Below are 21,989 nucleotides of genomic sequence, written 5' to 3'. Positions count from 1 at the left end.
AGTTTAGATTAAGCTTTTCAAAGCCCCGGTTACACCTGTTGCTGCCGTTGCCGATAAGCGAGATCTTCAGCTTTTTGATCAGTTGACGACGGGCCTTTGGCATGCGAGCAGTTATCAGTTAAGCATAATAACTATTTGAGTGGATGTAACAATTGTTGAGCTAAAAGATTTTCTAATTTGCATACAGTTCTTTAGAATTGCGCAACACACATGTCGGAAGCCAGACCAAGTCCGTGGTGTGGACGAGGCGACAAGCCGCGGGAATTTGCCAAGCACCAGCCCATAATATGCTATGATAAGCCGGCGGCAGCTGTCGTTTCCAAGGACGAATACGATGTAAGTTGAACTATAACTAGGTCAGACATAGGCTCTACAACTTCTATCTTGTGCAGGATAAACGCTATCAGGCCTTGACTGGCGAGCTGGTGGAGACATTGGTGGTGCCGAAGCGCGAGGCGCGCACCTGGACCATGCAGACGGGTGATCTGTGCCGCATTACAGTACACGAGGGCGCCCAGGTGGGCGATGTGAACTTCTGGAATTTGGAAAATCGGCAAGAGCGCTTCTATTCGGGCAAGACGCGTCAGCTGCACGCAGCCCACCTGAAGGTGTACGACAGACTCTGGAGCTGCCTGCCCTACCTGCGTCCCATGGCCACCTTCGTGTTCGACACTTTGGCCAAATATGGCATCGACGAGGACGGCGGCGCTTTGCATGATGTGATCGGCACCCGCTGCGATGACTACACATATAAACTGATAACCGGGCAGCAGCGTGTGGGCAGCTGCCACAGCTCCCTCGTCAGGGCGGTGGTGGAGGAGCGCGGCATGACCGAGCAGGATGTGCACGATGTGTGGAACATATTCATGTGCACCGGCTTCACCAAAGATACGCAACAGTACTTCTGCAAACCGAGTCCCGCCCTGAAGGGTGACTTTATTGAGTTTATAGCCGATATGAATTTACTGGTGGCGCTCAGTGCCTGCCCCCAGGGCGATGTCTCCATGCCGGTGGGTGCCGCAGTGCCCGACGAGAAGTGTCATCCCTTAAAGGTTGAAGTCTTTCGCAGGAAATAAAGGGAAATATATCTAAAAATGTGTGAGCGTACATTGATTGAAGGTGGATCCATAAAGACGAAGCAAATAAAAAGAGTATTTTGATATGTATATGTGTTTCATTTCTTATAAAGTATAAGTATAAGTATAAGTATTTCATTTCTTATAAACTGTAAGCTGATAGCCATAATCAGATTATTTATACAATTGTTATAAGTTGAGTCTATTTAAGGAACTTAACAGGCAATGATCGCAAAGAACCAATATACTCATTTTCACGCTGTGAACAGAGTATACAAATCGAATATTGACTCTTATGAAATATAGGATCGATTAATTAATTTCTATTTCATCTCATCCACCAAAAATTTCATCTGTGCTAGTTGTTTATTATTTCTCAATAGTAAGCTAATCTGGATCATAATATATATGTTTCAGCTGCAACAAGTTGTGGGCAGCGTATGCAGCATTTCGTTCATACAAAAATCATAGAATTCCGCAATAAGACAGTCCATACATGTATGATTGTATGGTCGCAACATGATCGTTGTTTGAGAGGCATGTGCAGTATTTTATGGGCATTTGTTGTGCTTGAGACATAATATAAATAATAATATGTATATTTGTGAATTAAAAAGAAAAAAAGTTAGTTAAAGCGATTTTTTAGAGCTTATGAGCTATGTCATATTATTATTTAATTACTTGTTTCAAAACAAGTTAATGTTAATTCTAAACTTTTTAGTCTATTCAACAGTCTTGCGATTGGCTTCATATTTATCAGACTAAGCTCAAATAACAATTCAATTAAATTCTAAAACTCCTTTAAAAAGTTCCCACGATGAAGTTTCAAGAAATCCTTTGCTTAAGCACGTATTAATACAGCATAGTTGGTATTTTGTTAAAAAAGTATTTTATTAAAATTTATTCGCATAGCATGGTCTCACTGAATACGGAATAGTTGTTTGTATGTTTGTATGCATATCTCTTATTTTCTCTCATTTGTCGCTCTGCGTAAATATTAAAAATTAGATTCAAGCAGATGCACAATGAGTACCATTCGCGGCGAGGACAATCTTGAGAAGCTGCGCAATTACATACTTTATCCAGATATATCCATTCATGATCCGCTGCCCGATGTGCTGCCGCGCAAGTTCAATGAATTGCGCCTGTTGCACATTCCCAAATGCCCGGGAAGCACAAGGTTGGTTCCACGTAGAGATTTTGTGACCGGCGAAATACTTGAGTTTGTCGAGGTCGATGTGGAGGATGTGGGCGCCAATGCCAATAACTCGATGTCCATGCAGCGTGAGCCAGGTCTGTTGGAGGAAATGACGCGGGGCTCGCACATGAACTATCCCTTCTGGCCGGGCGGCTTTGACGCCAAGGAGCAGCCCCCGGAGATTGCCAAGCTGGAAGTGGACAACTTTGAGCTGGGCGACAAGCTGCTAACAGTGCCGCCGGGTTTTGTCAGTGGCCACGACTTCTCGCAAGCCAAGAAGCCCGAGGAGCCGGTTGCCATCGCCAGCAATGTAGATTTGCTGGAGAATTTGGAGCAGGACCTGGACGTGCAGCAGTGGCTGCAGATGACGCGTAGCGACAGCGAAGCCACCAGCGCAAAGGCACCACAGCGAGATCTGCAATTTCCGGCAGAGTTTAAGGATGTGGATGACGAGATTATGAACGCAGATCTGAAGCCCGTGCTGAATATATCGACCACAGCGAATACCTTCAGCAGCGATTGGGCGGAAATGGTGGACATCAGTCAGCCGATAAACAATTTTAAGGAGCAAATACCCTGCCCCGCCATGGAGTTTCCCTTTGAACTCGATGTATTCCAAAAGCAGGCCATTCTCAAGCTGGAGCAGCGTCAGTACGTCTTCGTCGCGGCGCACACATCTGCGGGCAAGACAGTCGTCGCCGAGTATGCCATTGCTCTGTCCAAGCGGGATCTGACCCGCACCATTTACACGTCGCCCATCAAGGCGCTGTCCAACCAAAAATATCGCGACTTTCGCAAAACCTTCAAGGATGTGGGCTTAATCACTGGCGATCTGCAAATCGAGCCCACCGCCTCGTGCCTGATCATGACCACCGAGATATTGCGCTCCATGCTCTACTGTGGCAGCGACATTACCCGTGATCTGGAGTACGTCATATTCGATGAGGTGCACTATATTAACAATCCTGAGCGCGGCCACGTCTGGGAGGAGGTCATCATATTGCTCCCAGATCATGTGAATATTATCATGCTTAGCGCAACAGTGCCCAATACCATGGAGCTGGCCGATTGGGTAGGTAGCACTAAGAAGCGAAAGGTGTACGTGATTAGCACGCTGAAGCGTCCGGTGCCATTGATGCACTACCTCTACACTGGCGCCGGTGGCAAGAGCCGCGATGACATCTTTCTGTTGGTCGATGCCCAGGGCAAATTCCTGCAGGGCAACTACGAGAAGGCTGTCGAGCGCAAGAAGGAGATGCAGAGCAAATCGAAAGCGGGCGGTCCCAAAAACTATGTCAGCAGCAAGCAGGATCAGTGCACATGGATTGGTCTGATTGATTTTCTTAAGCGCAACAACAAGATGCCTGTGGTGGCCTTCACCTTGTCCCGCAATCGTTGCGATGCAAATGTGGCTTCACTGCAATCCGTGGATCTCAATACGGCGGTCGAGAAGGGCGCCGTCCAAAAGTTCTTCCTGCAATGCCTGGCCAAGCTGAAGCCGCCCGACCGCACTATACCCCAGGTGCTGGCACTGAAGGACGCACTGGAGCGGGGCATTGGTGTCCATCACAGCGGCATATTGCCCATTCTCAAGGAGATTGTCGAAATGCTCTTCCAGAACGGTCTTGTTAAGCTGCTCTTTGCGACCGAAACCTTTGCCATGGGCGTCAATATGCCGGCCCGCACGGTCATCTTCGACTCGCACAAGAAGTTCGATGGCATGGAGATGCGCAATCTTAAGCCGGGCGAGTACATACAGATGGCCGGACGCGCTGGACGACGTGGTCACGATGAAAACGGTACCGTCATCCTGATGTGCAAGGCAAGTGTGCCGCCCTCCATGGAACTGCGTCCGATGATTCTGGGTCTGCCCGAGAAGCTGCAGTCACAATTTATTCTACGTTACGCCGTTATCCTGACGTGCCTGCGCATTGAGAGCATCAAGGTGGAGGACATTATGCAGTTCAGCTTCAAGGAATTTAACCAGAAACTGCAGCTACCTACGCAGCAGAAGCTGCTGCAACTGGCCGAGGACAAGTTCGCCATGCTGCCCACCTTAGGTGAGCATTTGCAGCCGCTGATCTATTTCTACGACAAGTCCGTGGAGTACTGGAAGGAGAAGCATCGCATAATGGTCAGTAGTTGCAACTACCTATAGTAATAAATAAAGTGTTAACTTTCTTGACTGTTTTTTTCCAGAAATTCATTGTAACCCAGCCGAAAATCCAAAAGGAATTGAAAGTAGGACGCGTCATTGTCATCACCCAGGGCAAGCACTATAACAAGCTAGCGATATTGCTGAATGTTAAGTCCGTCCTGGGTAAGGACACCGTCTACAAGGTGCTGGTGCTGGACCATCAATTCAAGAGCAATGACAGCGACAACGTCAATCGTGGCGAGCTCTACTACAAAATTCTCTCGCTGACGCCACAGCACAAGTTCTTCCATCCAGAGGGAATTGGCGGACACACCGTGCTGGACATTAGAGCCATCGATATAATAACGATTACAAAGTCAACAATCAAAGTGGATGCCGATGTCATCATACGCAACTGGGAACAGCGGCAATTGGAGCGGTTCAAGGATGCGCCACCTGGTGCCACAGTCGTCAAAGCCGTCACGGAGCTGCATCAGCTTAACGAGGCATACAATGCCAATCCGGAGAGCATTAAATACGTTAACATGTCCAAGGAGATAAATGTAAATGCAGACAGCGAAGTGGCCATGTTGAACTATGTGGATCATCTAGCACGCCAGGTGGGCGATGTGCTGCCACACACCAATATTGCTGGATTTGAGCAGGAGTTCGCCAAGGTTTACGAGAGGCGTGTGTTGGAGATTCACATAGAAGAGCTGCGCTTCAAGAACTCGGCTAAGAATTTAACCCTGTATCCGGATTATTGCAACAAGCTGCAGGTGTTGCGCGCCCTGAATTATATCGATGAGCTTAACGAGGTGACGCTCAAGGGCAAGGTCGCCTGCGAGATGGGCCAGAATGAGCTGTTAATTACCGAGCTGATACTCTGCAATATGTTTAACGATCTGGAACCGGCGGAAATAGCTGCGCTATTATCGGGTCTGGTGTTTCAGGCCAAAATCCAAGGCGAGCCTGTTATACCAGAGCCACTCAAGAAATGCGTTGCTGCCTTCGAGCAAATCAATGACACCATCTTGGCCGAGGAGCAGCGCTGTCAAGCGGCAATCGAGGCAGAGAATAATTTAAACTTTGGACTGCTCGAGGTTGTCTATGAGTGGGCCAAAAACAAGGTGAGTTCAGCCTTAATCCCTTAAAACCTTTTCACCAACTCGCTATTGTTTTTGGCAGCCTTTTGCTGAGATCATGAAGCTGACTGAGGTGCAGGAGGGCATCATTGTGCGCTGCATCCAGCAGTTGGACGAAACGCTGCGTGATGTAAAAACTGCCGCCATAAGGATAGGCAATCCTGGCCTGCAGTCCAAAATGGAAGAGGCCTCCGCGGCCATAAAGCGTGATATTGTATTCACAGCCAGTTTATACACGGAACTCTAAGATGTAGGCCACAAAAAGAAATATGGTGAAATGATAACACAGAATTGTTTTTCCTAAAACTACAAATTACTAATCATGTCAATTACAATTCCAAAGGATACTTATAAAAATGTAAAAATATATGTGTAAAATAACGCGACGGCAAGCGACGAGCACAAGCGAATTTCATCGTGTCTCCGGCTTAAACTTTGGCGGTACCATCATGCCCGTCATATGTTTCTGTTTCTTTGTTTTCTTTGATTTGCCAGCGCCAGATTGAAAGTCGTGCCAGCTATTAACACGGCTTTGACGAGATTCCTCAAAGTTTTGCTGCCATTCGCGATCCGCCTTGACCCGTTCCTCCTCCTCGATTTCCGTTTCTCGTTTTCGCTTGCGTTCCTCCTGGTCGCGCTGATCAAGCTTTTGCCTTCGACGTTCCATGTCGGCAAACAGTTTCATAACCATAACATAAATGGCATGTTTATATTTGACAGGATCGTCTTCTGGTATGGGCTCAAAGGATCTGCCCTCCTTTTTAAGTTTTTTACGTTTTTCAGCAATCTAAAAACAAAATTACTTGCTTGGCTTTAAGACTAAATCGAGGCTAATGAATGTTTACCATATGATCCGTGCGTCCCTTGGCTTCCTCGTACACCTCCAAACACTTTTTGCGCGTAAGGTCGTTCTCCAATATTTTCCAGGAACGAGCAACTATATCGAATGCCATTTGGGCGCGCTCCTGGTTATCGTGGTTCTTGTCTGGATGTACCAGTATGGACAGGGTGCGATAGCGTTTTTTTATGTCGGCCACCTCGACGTCGGGCTCAATCTGCAGCACCTCGAAAGGATTAAGATTGAAGTATGTGGAACCTGGACGAAGTAAACGATCAATTTGTTGAGTAGGAGTTAGTACTGAATCGCGTTTTTCAATTTCTTTCACCTGCGAAAATAGTCACAAAATCGTTTATTTATGTGTATAATGAAATTCAATTTTTGCTATCTTTGGAAGAGCCTCAGCCGCAGCCGTCTGCGTTGGCTTTGGCGCTGGCACGGCATTGTTACCATCACTCAACTTACTTCAGTGTAGAAGTCCTCAAACGATTCTTTTGAAGTCCCGGGCTGATCTCTTAACGTCGAGGAGGACATTTTGTGTTTTTGTTTCAGCTATGTATGTTGTTTTTTATAATCGTTTGTTTTACGTAGAGAAAACGCACAAGGTACAGCCAGTGTTACCAAATATTCCACTTGCAGTGCTGTGCAGTGCTGCAAAAAATGTAATGTTAAGCCAGTGGTTTTTGTATTTATAATTTTGTTGCTCATATTTGTCAATAGCACTTCATTATCGCAAAAATATTATATTATTTAATATATTTAATATGATTATTAATCATAGCTAATAATATTTAAATACTATATGCAACATAACTCACAGAATGACTCCCCCATTACTGAGCACCAAACAGCTGTTGCTACGCTGTTAAAATTTCCCTAAATTGGAAAACTGGTCACTTCAAAATTGATAAGTCGTAAGGCCAGTAGGAAACTTAAATTTAATAATTTTATCAATGATTTTTGTATTTAATCGCCTGTGTACCTTATTCAGTAGCGTTATTCGATCTCAAAGTAAGCAGATACCCGCGCTTGGCCATACTCAAGTGATTAAAATGAGCACGTGCAATAATACCGTTGGTGATCAATCAGACATTGTTTGGATGGATTTGGAAATGACCGGACTAGATATAGATAAAGATCAGATACTGGAGGTTGCTTGCATTATAACAGACAAGCATTTAAATATCAAAGCGGAGGGGCCATGTTTCGCAATCCGTCATGCGGCACACGTGTACGATAACATGAACGAATGGTGCATAAAGCATCACAATGAATCTGGCCTGGTGGACAGGTGTAAAGAGTCCGAGGTAACCCCCGAGTTGGCGGAGAACATTCTCTTGAAGTTTCTTAAGGAAAACATACCCCAAAGAAAGTGCCCGTTAGCCGGCAACTCTATCTATATGGATCGTTTGTTTCTACGAAAATTTTACCCAGCGGTCGATGAATATTTACATTATCGTATCATAGATGTTTCAACTCTTAAGGAGCTGGCAACCAGATGGTATCCGAAGGTTATCCAAGCAGCTTCACCCAAAAAACTCGCTCACCGCAGCCTCGATGACATTAAAGAGAGCATAGTAGAATTGAAATACTATAAGGAGCATTTATTTAAATGATTTTAATATTAGATTTATGCACTATGTAACAAATAAAACTGTTTAACTAGTACGAATATGAAAGCAAAAGCAAAACTCTATGATTAGAAACAAAAATACGACAGCAATAAAAAACTCGATTTCTCAATAGACTCCATTTATATTATTGTGAGCTGGCGAGAAATTGTTTGCCTCCTGTCGTCTTCTCGAGGATCTGCTGACAGAGTTGCTCTCGCTGCCCGTCACCTTCTCGGCTTCGATCCGTCCGGACAGAAAGCTCGCAACACGTTCCTGCAAGTAAATTGCGTTGCAAAATACAATCGTAGCCGGAGAATGCAATATATTTACCAGATAACCATTCGTGAGCCCTTGCAGGTTGCCATAGAAGGCGAGCATGCGTTTCAATAGAGATTCGGCTTCCTCTTTCGATATACTCTTGACCTTATCCAAGCGAGAAATTGTGATTATGCGATTGTTTATGTATATTATGTGATGCACAACCTCCGTGGTAGTGTGCGCCAAATGTCTATTATTGAAATTATTTATTATTATTAGCCTGGGCTACTTCGTTGCATTTTAATAAGTCACTCACTTGGGTATATTTGAGGCTACATTGGCGCTGAAGTTGACCAGGTGGACAACTCTTCTGGCTGACTCGCGCGTCAGCAGCACGATCAACTGTTCCAGGGTCACGGGTCGGGCTTGATTTTCCGGCTCGTCCGCACTTAAGTATCCCCACAATTCTTTGGCCTTTTGCATCGCCTGCTTCGGATCTGTGGCAATCTGGGAATTTTGGGTATTAAATTTAAGTAAGTCGATTCAGCCTTGTTTACTAAGTGTCCGGCGCGTAATTAATATTTGTGATTAGAAAAGTGAACTTATCAGTTTAACAATTTGCAACTTTGTTAGAATCTCGCTTAAAAGTTTATAAATAGAATTAGTTTAATTTTTCTTTTTAGCATTGCTTTTACCTAATAAGTTTTTATAATCATTTTCAGTTTCGATATTAGAATTAATTTTGTGCAATTATTTATTATTATTATTTTTTTAATATTTATTATTTATTTTATTATTACTATTATTATTATTATTTTATGCTAGATTTCTGTTAATGTTCGACAAATGTTAAGTCGTGCATACCATAAGTCGTGACACGCACGAAATGTACCGTGTATCCCGAAAGTTAACACGACACGCGCCTAACTGTAACTGGTATGTATATGATTTCGACTTACCAACTCGGCAGCATAGATGAGCACATGGATCGCTTCTTTGCTTTGTTTCTTGAGGGCCCGCGCCTCGGCGAGTGTTCTTTGTGTCAGGCGGCGTTTGAGCTTGCGAGAGAAGCGTTGACCGTGATGAATTGCTTTAATGGCGCCCCTTTCGTCGGACGCTGCGCCTGCTGGCTCGTTATCATCATCATGGGGCGCTGCTGTGCAGTAAATTAAAAATAATTTTTAAATGATATACCTAGGTTTTTCTTTAAATGTTTTTTTTTTTGTCATAAGGTTGAGCCGAGTCTTATCGCATGACTTGTTTGCCGCCGCTTAGGCAGGCGACAAAATGAAAATCAAATAGATTCAAAACTCATGTGGAGCACAGACTGATAACCTCGGTGGACGCCAGTTTTTGGTTTTACGTGAAGCCTGACGACGGATTTTAAAAATAAACCACGAGCTGCATGCCGTCAGCTTCGTACGTATATTAAGTCTAAGATTTGAGCTGTTGCTTTAAGTTGCACTCACCGTCCGTCTGATCCTGGTCTATGCGTATGGGGATCAAATATTTGTCAACGAATTTGTCGCCAGCTGTGAAGGCGCCATCAATACGATCCGCTGCATATGTTGTCAGGGGACTCTCGAGCACCGCAGTTCCAATTTGTTTAACTGAATCCGCACGCTTGAGCACGGGCCGCACCAGATGATCCGACATGTACTCCTTGGTATTCCAATACATCTTTAAGCACAAAATGATGGCCTATGTAAGCGGATCTCATGCCACATTGGCGTCTATGGGGCCGCAGCTCCACTTACCATTTCGGGCGGCAGATAGACCAGCGGTATGCGCTGCTCCAATATATCCAGGCTCTTGCACATCATATTGTCCAGTCGCTTGATGGGCATCTCGAAGAGCTTGACAGCCGGCTGAACCGTGTCGTAGGCGGCACTAATTGTCGCCTCGGCCGTCTCAAAGTACCAGCTGAAGAGGCGATTGTTGTTCTTGACTTTGTCGTAGATGTGCTCGACACGCTTAACGCTCGACTCCACCAAAGGAATCGATGTTATACGATCAATGGCTTCCATATGCAGCCCACTTCCCATTGTTGCAGCTGCTTTAAAGGATTAAGGCCACGTTGAACATACACTTGATCAGATATAACCGCTCCGTACTAACCCATCTGATTGTGATTAGCAATATAAATTGGTATATTGGGTTATTCCTTAGTGTCCCGCAATGGGTTTCCTTTTTGAAAGAGCGACGTATATAAAGTTAAGTTTACAAGAGAATGTAAGAGCGCACGTCCCTTTTAAACGGGCTTCGAATTGAGACTGCGCCAAATTTGCACTGACCGCTTAATAGACATTCTGGTCGACGGGCTCGTCATGCACGGAGTGACCTTTACCGCCCAGTGATAAGCACGACGCGGTCCGCACACAAAAGTGTGTACCTAGACTACACTTATCAACAACATGCCATTTGTAGAAAGTTGAATAAGTTCCAAAGTGCAATCAGAAACGGATTCCTATAGTCCCAATAAAACTAGGGACTCCATAGATGCCAAGCGTGAATCATTTGATTGCAGAAATCTTTTTTATCTGAAAACATTTATGGCATCTCATAAAATGATGAAAACAGTTCAAAGTGTATTTTAAACAGATTTATGTTAATGTGTGTTAGTCATTATTGCGGGGGCGTTCGGGTCGTTAAGCGTGCGACAATTGGAATACCACAGATAGCTGTCAGAGCTGTCAATGCTCGCATTAGGAGCACCAGACGGCATTAAATTTAGCGCAATTGTATTGTTTTCCCTTCAGCTTGTGTTAAGTTGTGATTTCTGTAATCAGCCAGACATTTTAATTACAACATATAGCGGTTAAGAACGAATATAATCAGATAATGTGTCTGCAGCTTGTCTGTGTCGGAAAAATTTGAGTTTTGATCTCAGGACAGAGTCTCGCTATGAACTAATGCAATTTGAATTTAAACTGTAAGTACGAAATAAATCGACTACAACTAGTTGAACATGCGTGCAGTGCTGTAAAATTCAGTGTTGCGACTACAGTGCTGTAAAACGTATACGTAGAAGTTGGTAAATTTGTTTGTTGCGTGTTTTCTTTGCTCAAGTTGTGTTTTAATTTCAATTGCTTAAGGGTTGTGTTCTGTTAAAAAATGTTCACATAAAAGTGTCTATGTAAAGCGATTTCAAAATGAACAAATACATTAGTTTCATCTGCCTCTTAGGCGTCTCTAGCGTGGGTTAGTACAGCGACTTGAGCTACTGCCACACCCAAGCCTCAAAGCGAGGCTTAATTGTGATTCATTGAGAATTCAATAATTTCGGCACTACCCAAATTTTAATTACAGCGCACGCACAATTCAATGAGCTGGAGCAGCGCAACTGCATTATACCCAAGATCCTGCAGGGCTCGTGGTTCTCATGGGAGGTCGGCTTGCCCACCCAAACGATCATCGATGCGACTTCCATGTCCACTCGTGGCTATTGCATCAACTACCAGAAACACCGCGGCGACGAGTACTCGTTTGTGTTTAAGGAGCGCTCCGTTAACTGTTATCACTGCGTGCGTACGATAATTCGCACATTAAACATATTTGAGAAATTCGAGGGACCATGTGTGGGCTTGCCTCCTGGCCAGGAGCCCACCGTTGAAAACGTTTGCAAGGGCATTAAAGATGATCAGCAGCAGATAACCCTGTTCAACGAAAACTTTGTGCCAATCAATTGTCGCTCGTCGCTCGAAGGCGTTTGGCATTTTACATATCAGGCAAGTTTGGTCACGTAGTTAAACTGTATAATTAATTAATTATAATTAACACTTGTTTATAGAATCGATTCCGCTTTACGGGCGTGTGCAATAAACCAGATGCTCGCATCCAATCTTGTCAAACGGCTGGCACACAGTTTCTTATACAGAATCAAAAGTTCAACATCACTTATCAAAAGTGCGAGGGCATGGAGGGCACCTTCAGCGGCACCGTAGAGTTTAGCTGCTTGGGCGATTGGTTTGTGGGAAAAAATCATTATTTTGCTGTTGCCAATACAAAAGAGTCGCGTAAGGATGAAAAATACCGTTGCTTCCTCAAGAATCGTGACGATGATCTTTATGTGGGTGTCTCCATCACTGCCGAGTGCAATACACTCAAAACACCCGAAAACTCGCCAGAGCGTCTTAAACTTACCCCAGTTAAGGCTGAATTTGTTGAGCCCGGCTGTACGCTTCCCCAGAATTTCTCTGGCGAATGGGTGAACACGGCTAACATTGATGCCGATGTGTCTATCAGTGAAACGCACATAAATGAGACATATTATCCAGATAGAGCACGATACCGTAAGACAATTTACGTGTGCCGCGAGCGTCGGGGCAATCGTGTTATGATGGCGCGTCTCACCGTCGATGGTTGCCAAAAGGATTACGTGTGCTTTGACTTTATGCCCAGACATCACAATATTATACGCTATCGCAAGGGCTTAGCTGTAATCAAGGATGATTTCAGCACAGTCTGCTCTTGGGTACAATTTCCTAATTCAGAGGCTTGGAAATACGATTTGTTCTTAGCGAAAAACCCGGTTTCTGTCCGTTGTCCAGTCGCTGGCAAGTTCAATTTCACCCAAAGAGGCGAGCATCCCTTTAGAACAAGGTTAGCAATTAACTTTACATTTAATAGAAATATGTACCTTATTCAATTATATACTTTTAGAATTCTTGGTGGCGTTACTCTGAGTCCACGTCCCGATATCCACTGCAAGCAAAACATATCTGATTTATCAGTTTGCGATACAGACCAAAAGGAATTGGCTGTCGATGAGAACTATTGCTTGTCTGTGGATCATTTGGGCCGACCTGTTGATATCTACAGTGATCCAGATTACCGCATGAAATGCATTGGCTTTTGGAAGGAAAATCTGAAATCCTATTTAATTACCTACGATGATTTGGATCCGCTATCCAAATACCGTTGTTGGGTATATCAACGCGCCGACCTAAACCGTGTCCTCATGTCCCAGGCAGTGGGCGCATTCTGCAAGCTTAACCAAGACGTGACCTCGTGGAATCACTCTGAAGGCGCTGCAGTCGCCATAGATGCCGTTGAGTACGAACGTGAACGCGACGACTGTCCAATGTATTTCGACGATGGTTTCAATCCTTGGAGACCGTCAGATGCTTCGAATATTGTGTTTGATTGGGACTTTTACAAGGCCGGCGCAAATCGTTTGGCTTCCCTTATTAGTGTGCCGGTCGTTTGTGCCATCAGCGCAATTTATATACTAGCCAGGTATTTAGTCGCTTAATAAGTTTAGAATAATTTGTTCAGTACCATCCATCATATCCGAGCCGAAAAGTGCCCTTTTAGAAATATCTAATAATGTGCCTTAAAAATGCAATGAAATTAACGAAATTTTTTCAACATATCTATGTAGTTTATAAGTACACACATAATTGGAGGTTTTACAACTCATTATTATGCAGATTTACAAATCTCTGCAACACTTGCATTCCGTCCACAAAAGAATCTCAAATGTTTTTGTACAAACTACTACAGCTGCTAAATAAATATTACAATATCTATCCCTTTTTTTTATTATGGCAGTACCTTTACCAACTTAATCGATGTATGCAAATCTCCGAATCGTAATACATTTAATATTTGATTTCAAAATATTTTATTTCAAACATACATATATTGGGTGGAACCGATAACTCTATACGATAGCTCTCACCCCCATCGATAAATAGTAGGCCTCGACGTTTTCAGTGCTGCGAAATTTTGTAAAAGTCGGCTGTGGTTGTTCAAGCCAATAAGTGTTTTTATATTTTGCTCAAAATTTTCGATTGTACAAAATAATAAACATGTTGTCTTCTGTGCTACTGCGTGGCGTTGGACGTGGCAATGGTAAGTATTGCATTTAACTGTAAATATACGAATTTTATCCGACCACTATTCTTATTATATAACCTTGTCGTTTGGCATACCGACAGCTGCAAGCCTTATTAAATCCGTGCGTCTCTCGCCGCTGAAGGCCTACTCGACAATTGTGGCCAACACGCAACGCCAAGCTCTGACAAAGCCTGTTGTGCTGGCCAAGCAAGTAGCGGTATTTATTTGAGAATCAATCAAGTGGTTTTAATTTAATTGGTTAATCCGATATTTCAGCCCCTGGCGATGCGACAGATTTCAGTGAGCGCTCCCCGAATGGCTTCCGATACTAGTAACCACACAGGCTTGTGGACGCTTGAGCGCTTAGTGTCTGTTGGCCTGTTGGCAGTTATTCCTGCAGCTTTTGCCGCCCCTTCGCAGGTTTTGGACGCCCTTTTGGCGATCTCTGTAGTTATTCACACCCATTGGTAAGATGAACAGTTCGAGGCCAGCATACAATTACAACAATTAAAACTCATTTTACAGGGGCGTTGAAGCTATGGTAGTCGACTACCTGCGTCCAGGTGTCGTCGGCAATGTTTTACCAAAAGTTGCTCACATTGCTCTTATCATAATTTCTGTTGCCACATTGGGAGGCCTATTTTACTTTATCAAGAATGACGTCGGTCTGGCCAATGGTATTAAGCGCTTTTGGGCTATCAAGGGAAAGGATTCCGAAAACAAAGCTTAATTGCCTACCAGAGAATGGCGAACCCGTTAACTAATTGTGTACAGCGACTCGACGATTGCTTCTTAGTCATTAGCAATAAATAAAAATAACTTGTAACTCGTATTTTAACAAAATTGTATTTAAAACATCGTTTTACATGAAAAAGCACTAATTAGTTTTTGGTAATGGTAGCAAAATCAGAAACTGGCACCATATGTTACGTATTTAATAAACTTTCAACGGCTGTTATCAGGGTTGGGTCATGACTTGGCCTCTACGTTATTTGCATAAAATATTCTAAGCGCGTCCCATTGTTTGGTGTGCAGCAAGATATGTGGACGACATTGACGCATGTGGTCCACAGCTTGATCTGGGGTCCAGCCGTTTTTCTAAAAATAATGCGAACAATTAAACAAAAGCTTTGACTTGTCAACGCCTGAGATATTTTACGTACCAGCATAAGATAACAACCCACCAAGGTGGCGCTACGTGTGCGTCCCGCCTTGCAGTGCACATAAACCGAACCAATATTTTCGGCATATTGCGACGAGTTTATTTTGGCTATGCGCTTTGACAATGGCAAGAAGCGATTGATAAACTCGACGCCACGGTAGAGCTTCTCTTGGTTGGGTGATTCAAATATGTCGGTAGTAGCTAGTTGTAGGAACTCAATGCCAAGGGCTTTCCATTTGGGCGAGTCGTTTGAAAACGCGGTAAGCTCGTAATCTTCGTTCATTGACACGACAGCTTTCATGTTTTCCTTTTCGATTAACTGTTGAGAATTTTTTATAAGTTATTGGGTTTTTTATTTATTTTTTTTTTTTTTGAGTTTTGATAGATTTAACAAAATCATTATAAAGTTTGTTTGGTCTCGAGTCGCGTAACTTACGTCATTTGCCTGGCTTCGAAAGGGCAGCGCTCCAAGTATAACATTCTCATCAATGCGATCGTACCAATTCCTTGCCGTTGCCCTTTCCATAAGGACATTGTAGAGCAGCGTCGGATAAAAGGAAACACGAGCAAGCATAGCCGCCTTTAATTGATACACAGGTGGGTAGGGAGAGGTGTGGGATTAATAATTGACGCTCTACGTTTTCGGGTCTAGAGTACGGACTGCAACAGCTGTAAACTTTCACCAGCTTACGAAGTTAAGCATGAATAATTTAATGCGTGACTGTCTGAGTCGCTTGGAGCGCGGCTTGGAACTGGTTTCATTGATGTTGTTGAGCGCAGTGCCAGGGGCTGGCTTGCAGCCGCAGTCGTAACTTACACTCATCTCCATGCCGTTTTTTCGAGCTTCTCCGGTTCAAAAGAACAATGAGTCACACCCTAACAATGCTTCCTCGTATATTAATTAGTATATTCACGAATTATCACTCTAATTTTCGTGCTGCTGTTTCAGGCATTTGCATTATGAAATGGAACAACAAAAACAAGCAAAGCTCATGTTACAAAGTTTCTTAACACTGGCTCACTAAGGTGAGCATATCGGTAAATCAGTCACTGTTCTTAGAGATAACATAGCAGCTATCGCGCACAAGTATTAACATGCAATAATACTAACATATCTAATAAAATCACGCTTACATTGGTAAAAATGAAAAGGGACTGAGAACTTGTTACTATTTTCTACTCGCAGCTCATGTGAGAATTGGGTTAACATTTTAATGGGTTGCTTAAAAACTACTTTTCTATACTCACACAACGCTTAACTATAAATTTGAGATTAAAATAAATTTGTATTCCACTTAACAATAAAAAACACATGAACACAAATGACAGTTGTGACAGTTCGCCGATTTAAAATCACATTGTTGCTCATCTCTGCCATTGCGTCGTTCACAACACTGGGCAGTAATTATTGTTGCAACAAATGAAAGGTTCTTTAATCTTACGTGTGAAAATTACTAAAGCTGTCAAGGGGCAAATAGGCCAACAATTAAACCAACTGCACTGGTATAAAATGCGCCAGCGATAAACTGGACTGGAAGCACTAAGCCCTATCAAACGGTGAAAAAACAATCAGTGTGTGCACAAAAGAAAAAGTAAATAACACAACACGTCAGACCTAAAGAGGCAAGAAAAGACTACCAAAATTTTTAGTATATTTATCGCTTATCTTTTTTGCGGCAAAGACAGAGACACGTTCCATATGATGAGACTGCCAAGCATAATGTGCATTTCGATGCTCCTGTTGGTTCAGTGCAGCCACCTCTTGCGGGCGGAGCTGCAGGGTCCACTCTCCGAAAGCGCCAGCACGACAGCAATTTCCGAGCCAGAGGCCGTTAGCTCCACGGAGCCACATAGTCAGAGCAAGACTGAGGCCGACGAGATAACAACAGCCGAGAAAGACGCTAAGGCTCCTCCCGTCGACCTATCCTCGTCAGCAACAGCACCAGGCAGCAACGATCGCAAAGCGGCCAAGCTTAAGGACAAGGACAAGGAGTTCGCGCCGCGCACTAAACTAATGCCAGCTGCAGTACTGGAGCGCTTATGGAACGACAGTCTAATGAAGCAGCAAAAACTGAAAGCTCAAATCGAAAAAATTGAAGCAGGGCAAACTCCCGCTGAAGCTGTCGAGCGGACTCCCGAACAGATGGAGGGTAAGTAATTCAATAGCAAAAGCGTTCCAGTATTGCAATATTTAAATTACAGCTCAGAGCCTTTACGAGAACGCCATGGAGATGCTGGCTAAGCCGCGCACTGATAAACGCGTTGCATTCACACTGTTGCGAAAGGCGGCCGCATTCAATCATCTTAAGGCACGCGCAGAACTGGCCTGGGCCGTTCTCTTGGGTCATTGGATGGCATTTGATTTTCACCACGCCGCCGACGAGTTCGAGAGCTTGGCAAACGAAGGAGTAGCCGAAGCTCACATGGGTCTTGGCTTTTTGTACTCAGCGGGCGTGGGTGGCAAGAATGTCAGCCAACCGCTGGCTCTACTGCACTATACGCTGGCAGCTCTTGGCGACAATACGCTCGCCCAAATGGCCATGGGGTATCGCTATTTGTACGGCATCAATGTGCCCACCAGCTGCGAGAAGGCTTTGATTCAATATAAGCGTGTGGCCAAGAAGGTAGCTTCCAAAATAACGTTCGCGAATGGACCGGTGGTGCATCGAGTCCGGCTGCTAGATGAGCTAGAGAACCCAGGCAGTCACGAGACTGAAATTGTCGACTACTATCAGCTGTTGGCTGATAAGGGCGATGTGCAGTCCCAGGTGGGCTTGGGTCAGTTGTACTACCAAGGCGGCAAGGCTATTCAGCAGGATCATCAAAAGGCATTGGAATATTTTACGCTTGCCGCCAATGCAGGCAATGCTATAGGTTTTGCCTTTCTGGGCAAGCTCTATCTGGAGGGTAGTGAGCAAATCAAGGCGGATAACGAAACGGCTTTTAAGGTGAGACAGGAAACTATCTAAAAATCTTTTTTAAATGTAAATAATCGTAATTTTCCTTTCGATTAATAGTACTTCTCTAAGGCATCCGAAATGGGTGATCCTGTAGGCCAGAGCGGTCTAGGACTCATGTATCTGAAGGGTCTTGGTGTGCCCAAAGACTCTATCAAGGCTTTGTCGTACTTCACACAGGCTGCTGACCAAGGCTGGGTTGATGGACAATTGCAGCTAGGCACCATGTACTTTAGTAAGTTATTCAGTTATCTATACCCTTAAAAAGAGTATTATAGTTCTGTCATGAAATGTGTAACGCATCAAAAACATTTCCGTTCCGAAAATGTATTTTCATAATCCGGTTGAGTTGGTATGTCCGTCTGTCTGTTTGTTTTTATGAGTACTATCTACTCAATTTTAAGATTATCTCGATTAACCTTGACATGATTTCTGCGGGATCGGACCAAAGTATCATGTTCATTTTTCTTGCATGAAAAGCTGTTTTGAGTTTTAATTTTTATTGAGCAAACTTTATTAGTATTTTACCATACGAACAATCTTATCAACATCGGACAACTATATCTTAGATTGAAGTTGAGTTTTTGTATAATAATATTTTTGCGTATAAATCTGCTAATCATTTTCAATAATTTTTTTTTCGTTGACACCCCTACTACAACTCTTCCTCATTGATAAGTATCGAAAATTATGAAGAAATATTGATTTATTTACTATTTAATTCCAGCTGGCAATGGCGTCAAGACGGACTACAAACTGGCGCTCAAGTATTTCAACTTGGCCACACAGTCGGGCCATGTTTTGGCGTACTACAATTTGGGCATTATGCATGCATACGGCATGGGCATGCTGCGATCCTGCCCAGCTGCTGTTGAGGTAGGTTCTACAGCTAATTTATAGCTTACGATAGCTATTCAGGTCTGGTGATATTATCTATTGATTATTGCAGTTCTTTAAAAACGTGGCGGAACGTGGTCGATGGAGCAGTAGATTAATGCACGCCTACAGTGACTACAAGCAGAATCGCATCGATGAGGCCTACATGCAGTATTCCCTAATGGCTGAAGTAGGCTACGAGGTGGCCCAAAGCAATGCAGCTTTTCTGCTAGATCGCGAGGAGGTGCATGTGTTTAATGATCGTCACGAGGAATTGATCCGCGCATTTTACTACTGGAAACGAGCTGCCGGCCAGGGCTATTCGGCGGCCCAAGTTAAGCTGGGCGATTACTACTACTATGGCTGGGGAACAAAAACGGATTTTGAAACTGCTGCAGCTCTTTATAGGTGCGTAAATCTTAAATCATTCATCAGATTTTAATAATTTTGTTTTTTAATTTTATGATAGGAAAGCTTCAGATCAGCAGTACAATGCACAGGCTATGTTTAATTTGGGCTATATGCACGAGCAGGGCCTGGGCATGAAGAAGGATTGGCATTTGGCCAAGAGATTATATGATTTGGCAGCCGAAACGAACTCGGATGCCAAAGTTCCTGTAGCTATTGCGCTTTTCAAGCTTCAGATGCTAGCTAAGATGGAATCAATAAAACAAGTAAGATATTCAAATTGCCAACTAGGGGCCCACTCTAATCGATTTTCCTTAGTCGCCATACAGATTCATCTTTTATATGGATGAAAACATTGCTGCCAATTGGGATTTATATATGATCACCATACTGACCTTATTACTGGGCATTATAATGTATACTAGACGACCATTCCAACAGCCCGAGCAGCCTGCACAGCCCCCGCAGCCGCCAGCTAATGATATAGCAGCTGTTGCCGTTAATGCAACTCCAGCGGCTCAACCAGCGTCCGTTGGAGCTTCTGCGACACCAGCAGCTTCGACTGTGGCAACAGCCAGCTCATCCGCAGGGACGAGCAGCAGCAGCAACGCACTCGATCCCACTGATTAGTCTTAACGAATTGGTTAATCATCCCTAGTTTAATTAGTGACCATGTAAATATTTATCATCTATTTTTTATTATTTCTGAATTGAATTTTTAGATATTTAAAAGTCAGAAATTTCTTACTCAAAAAAATATATATGTGTTGTACTGATAAAACTGCTTATCCATGCGATACGATTCCTAAAGATAAATTTGGCCAGAAACCAATGTTTTTTTCTTTTCTTGTTAATGTTTAATATAATATGTGTTTTATTGTTGACGCGTTTGCAAGATTACAAGTAAATTTAATTTGCGAAGTTTTAGCCTAGGCATAGTAGTTAAGATTAGCTTTCTTTTTGGACTGCACCTCCATGATGGCATCCATGAAGTCCTCGTGCGTAACCGATGTGGCAGAGCGACGCAGGGCAATCATGCCTGCCTCTACGCACACTGCCTTGCATTGGGCGCCATTGAAATCGTCTGTGGAACGGGATAGCTCCTCAAAGTTTACATCGTTGCTGACATTCATTTTACGTGAGTGGATTTGCATAATGCGCGCACGTGCTTCTTCATTCGGGTGTGGGAACTCGATTTTACGATCCAAACGGCCGGACCGCAACAGGGCGGGATCAAGAATATCAACACGATTCGTAGCAGCAATGACCTTAATATCCGCAGTCGAGCTAAAACCGTCCAACTGATTCAGCAGCTCCAACATGGTACGCTGCACCTCACGATCACCAGCCTTCTCCGAATCGAAACGCTTTGTGCCAATGGCATCCAATTCATCAATGAAAATGATGGCGGGTGCCTTCTCCTTGGCCAGCGCAAAGGCATCGCGCACAAGCTTGGCGCCATCACCAATAAACATTTGAACCAGCTGCGGACCAGCCAGCTTCAGGAAAGTTGACTTTGTTTGGGCAGCGCAAGCACGGGCGAGCAGAGTCTTGCCAGTTCCGGGTGGGCCGTACAATAGAACACCTATGGATAAAGTTTTAGTTGGTCACTTTTAGTAGAGTGCAATCGTACTAACCTTTTGGTGGATGAATTCCCAGATTCTTGAACTTTTCCTTATGTGTCATGGGCAACACCACGGCTTCAATGAGCTCCTGGATCTGTTTATCCAGGCCACCAATATCGGAATACTGCTCTGTAGGACGCTCATCGACTTCCATAGCTTTAACACGAGCATCATACTCAGCTGGCAGAGTTTCCAGAATCAGATAAGAGTCCTTGTTGACGCCAACCAGGTCACCGGGTTTGAGTTTCTCGGCATCGACTAGGCCAATGACTGGCAAGAAATACGCCTGACGCGTTGATGTTTTGATAACGGCACATTTTCCTTTGCGCTGATTGTCTAGCACGGTAACAGAACCATCGTCTTCCTCTTCTTGCGGATCCACATCCAGTAGCTCAATGACATTGGACACCAGATATGGCAGAGTTTTGTTAACCTAAAACAGATGTTCGTATACGCTACAATTTTTGGTTGCATATTAATTTATTGGTATTATATACCTTGATCTTTTCTGTGTTGTCTTTGATTTTCTCGTTTTGCGCTTGAATTTCGTGTGTGATTCGCATTACTTCGCTCTTCATTATTTTGATTTCGTTGTCCATCAGGCGAGTCCTGCTCACAATCTCATCAGTGGACATACGCAGCACCTCTTCGCCCAGCGACTCCTCGCCATCTTCCCATATTGATTTATCCTCAAGTGTTTGGGCCATTTTTCGTCAATTTGCTTTGTTAATAAACTTGCTTAAATAAAACTTTTGCTGTGGCTAGCTGATTTCTTTGCTTTGCCTTTTTAGTCGATGACTTGTAAATTTTCGTGTTTTTTCCAGCCTTTGCCGAGTTTGACAGCTAAGTGTGCTG

At 43.8% G+C, this 21,989-nt stretch overlaps 10 protein-coding genes and 1 long non-coding RNA gene across 16 annotated transcripts; 7 read left to right on the top strand and 4 right to left on the bottom strand.

The window, feature by feature from the left end:
• The first annotated feature begins 1 nt into the window (after window position 1).
• On the top strand, window positions 2-1,162 carry LOC135436164 (uncharacterized). 2 transcript variants are annotated; one of them, XM_064693660.1, is made up of 3 exons: window positions 2-117; window positions 188-336; window positions 393-1,162. In XM_064693660.1, exons 2-3 carry the CDS (start codon window positions 211-213, stop codon window positions 1,074-1,076), a joined length of 810 nt encoding a protein of 269 aa, XP_064549730.1. In that variant the 5' UTR covers window positions 2-117; window positions 188-210; the 3' UTR covers window positions 1,077-1,162. The 2 variants fall into 2 exon arrangements, with proteins under 2 accessions (XP_064549730.1, XP_064549729.1); XM_064693659.1 differs by lacking the exon at window positions 2-117 and having other exon boundaries at window positions 147-336.
• An 854-nt stretch (window positions 1,163-2,016) lies between these two features.
• On the top strand, window positions 2,017-5,952 carry tst (twister). The gene is made up of 3 exons (XM_064693194.1): window positions 2,017-4,408; window positions 4,474-5,541; window positions 5,600-5,952. The coding sequence occupies exons 1-3, from the start codon at window positions 2,102-2,104 to the stop codon at window positions 5,801-5,803; spliced, it is 3,579 nt and encodes a 1,192-aa protein (XP_064549264.1). The 5' UTR covers window positions 2,017-2,101; the 3' UTR covers window positions 5,804-5,952.
• LOC135435927 (dnaJ homolog subfamily C member 8) lies at window positions 5,848-7,989 on the bottom strand. Of its 3 annotated transcripts, XM_064693206.1 has the most exons (4): window positions 7,847-7,989; window positions 6,860-7,045; window positions 6,402-6,722; window positions 5,848-6,343 (listed from the first exon to the last, which is right to left on the bottom strand). In XM_064693206.1, the coding sequence occupies exons 2-4, from the start codon at window positions 6,926-6,928 to the stop codon at window positions 5,969-5,971; spliced, it is 765 nt and encodes a 254-aa protein (XP_064549276.1). In that variant the 5' UTR covers window positions 6,929-7,045; window positions 7,847-7,989; the 3' UTR covers window positions 5,848-5,968. The 3 variants fall into 3 exon arrangements, with proteins under 3 accessions (XP_064549276.1, XP_064549277.1, XP_064549278.1); XM_064693207.1 differs by lacking the exon at window positions 7,847-7,989 and having other exon boundaries at window positions 6,402-6,652; window positions 6,860-7,000; XM_064693208.1 differs by lacking the exon at window positions 7,847-7,989 and having other exon boundaries at window positions 6,402-6,652; window positions 6,723-6,862.
• LOC135435928 (probable oligoribonuclease) lies at window positions 7,283-8,141 on the top strand. Its single transcript, XM_064693209.1, has one exon. It carries the CDS (start codon window positions 7,348-7,350, stop codon window positions 8,008-8,010), a length of 663 nt encoding a protein of 220 aa, XP_064549279.1. The 5' UTR covers window positions 7,283-7,347; the 3' UTR covers window positions 8,011-8,141.
• On the bottom strand, window positions 7,978-10,544 carry Lsd-1 (lipid storage droplet-1). 3 transcript variants are annotated; one of them, XM_064693203.1, is made up of 7 exons: window positions 10,384-10,544; window positions 10,023-10,321; window positions 9,735-9,945; window positions 9,225-9,421; window positions 8,582-8,772; window positions 8,338-8,515; window positions 7,978-8,280 (listed from the first exon to the last, which is right to left on the bottom strand). In XM_064693203.1, exons 1-7 carry the CDS (start codon window positions 10,385-10,387, stop codon window positions 8,134-8,136), a joined length of 1,227 nt encoding a protein of 408 aa, XP_064549273.1. In that variant the 5' UTR covers window positions 10,388-10,544; the 3' UTR covers window positions 7,978-8,133. The 3 variants fall into 3 exon arrangements, with proteins under 3 accessions (XP_064549273.1, XP_064549274.1, XP_064549275.1); XM_064693204.1 differs by having other exon boundaries at window positions 9,225-9,418; XM_064693205.1 differs by having other exon boundaries at window positions 10,023-10,318; window positions 10,384-10,540.
• LOC135435932 (uncharacterized) lies at window positions 9,289-9,703 on the top strand. The gene is made up of 2 exons (XR_010437456.1): window positions 9,289-9,428; window positions 9,498-9,703. It is a non-coding gene; the product is annotated as an uncharacterized LOC135435932 (long non-coding RNA).
• Window positions 10,545-11,304: 760 nt separating the features above from the next.
• udt (protein undicht) lies at window positions 11,305-13,796 on the top strand. The gene is made up of 4 exons (XM_064693199.1): window positions 11,305-11,466; window positions 11,575-11,993; window positions 12,056-12,867; window positions 12,928-13,796. The coding sequence occupies exons 1-4, from the start codon at window positions 11,418-11,420 to the stop codon at window positions 13,517-13,519; spliced, it is 1,872 nt and encodes a 623-aa protein (XP_064549269.1). The 5' UTR covers window positions 11,305-11,417; the 3' UTR covers window positions 13,520-13,796.
• Window positions 13,797-13,961: 165 nt separating this feature from the next.
• Window positions 13,962-14,938, top strand: SdhD (succinate dehydrogenase, subunit D). Its single transcript, XM_064693211.1, has 4 exons — window positions 13,962-14,121; window positions 14,208-14,323; window positions 14,383-14,573; window positions 14,632-14,938. Exons 1-4 carry the CDS (start codon window positions 14,079-14,081, stop codon window positions 14,834-14,836), a joined length of 555 nt encoding a protein of 184 aa, XP_064549281.1. The 5' UTR covers window positions 13,962-14,078; the 3' UTR covers window positions 14,837-14,938.
• Window positions 14,934-16,259, bottom strand: PTPMT1 (protein tyrosine phosphatase, mitochondrial 1). Its single transcript, XM_064693210.1, has 4 exons — window positions 16,086-16,259; window positions 15,705-15,848; window positions 15,270-15,587; window positions 14,934-15,204 (listed from the first exon to the last, which is right to left on the bottom strand). Exons 1-4 carry the CDS (start codon window positions 16,095-16,097, stop codon window positions 15,076-15,078), a joined length of 603 nt encoding a protein of 200 aa, XP_064549280.1. The 5' UTR covers window positions 16,098-16,259; the 3' UTR covers window positions 14,934-15,075.
• Window positions 16,260-16,610: 351 nt separating this feature from the next.
• Hrd3 (HMG-coA reductase degradation 3) lies at window positions 16,611-20,139 on the top strand. Its single transcript, XM_064694796.1, has 7 exons — window positions 16,611-17,418; window positions 17,471-18,216; window positions 18,286-18,460; window positions 18,953-19,101; window positions 19,175-19,509; window positions 19,571-19,775; window positions 19,828-20,139. The coding sequence occupies exons 1-7, from the start codon at window positions 16,968-16,970 to the stop codon at window positions 20,137-20,139; spliced, it is 2,373 nt and encodes a 790-aa protein (XP_064550866.1). The 5' UTR covers window positions 16,611-16,967.
• A 49-nt stretch (window positions 20,140-20,188) lies between these two features.
• Window positions 20,189-21,981, bottom strand: Rpt5 (26S proteasome regulatory subunit Rpt5). The gene is made up of 3 exons (XM_064693202.1): window positions 21,632-21,981; window positions 21,147-21,567; window positions 20,189-21,094 (listed from the first exon to the last, which is right to left on the bottom strand). The coding sequence occupies exons 1-3, from the start codon at window positions 21,839-21,841 to the stop codon at window positions 20,439-20,441; spliced, it is 1,287 nt and encodes a 428-aa protein (XP_064549272.1). The 5' UTR covers window positions 21,842-21,981; the 3' UTR covers window positions 20,189-20,438.
• Window positions 21,982-21,989: the final 8 nt, after the last annotated feature.

Source organism: Drosophila montana, unplaced genomic scaffold (genome assembly GCF_035044405.1).
Source record: "Drosophila montana isolate Dmon_TW-CO22-7 unplaced genomic scaffold, ASM3504440v1 contig_3733_1, whole genome shotgun sequence".
Classification (NCBI taxonomy): Eukaryota; Metazoa; Arthropoda; class Insecta; order Diptera; family Drosophilidae; genus Drosophila; species Drosophila montana.
The sequence above is the reverse complement of the archived record's forward strand: the minus strand, read 5'-3'. Positions and strand labels throughout refer to the sequence as shown.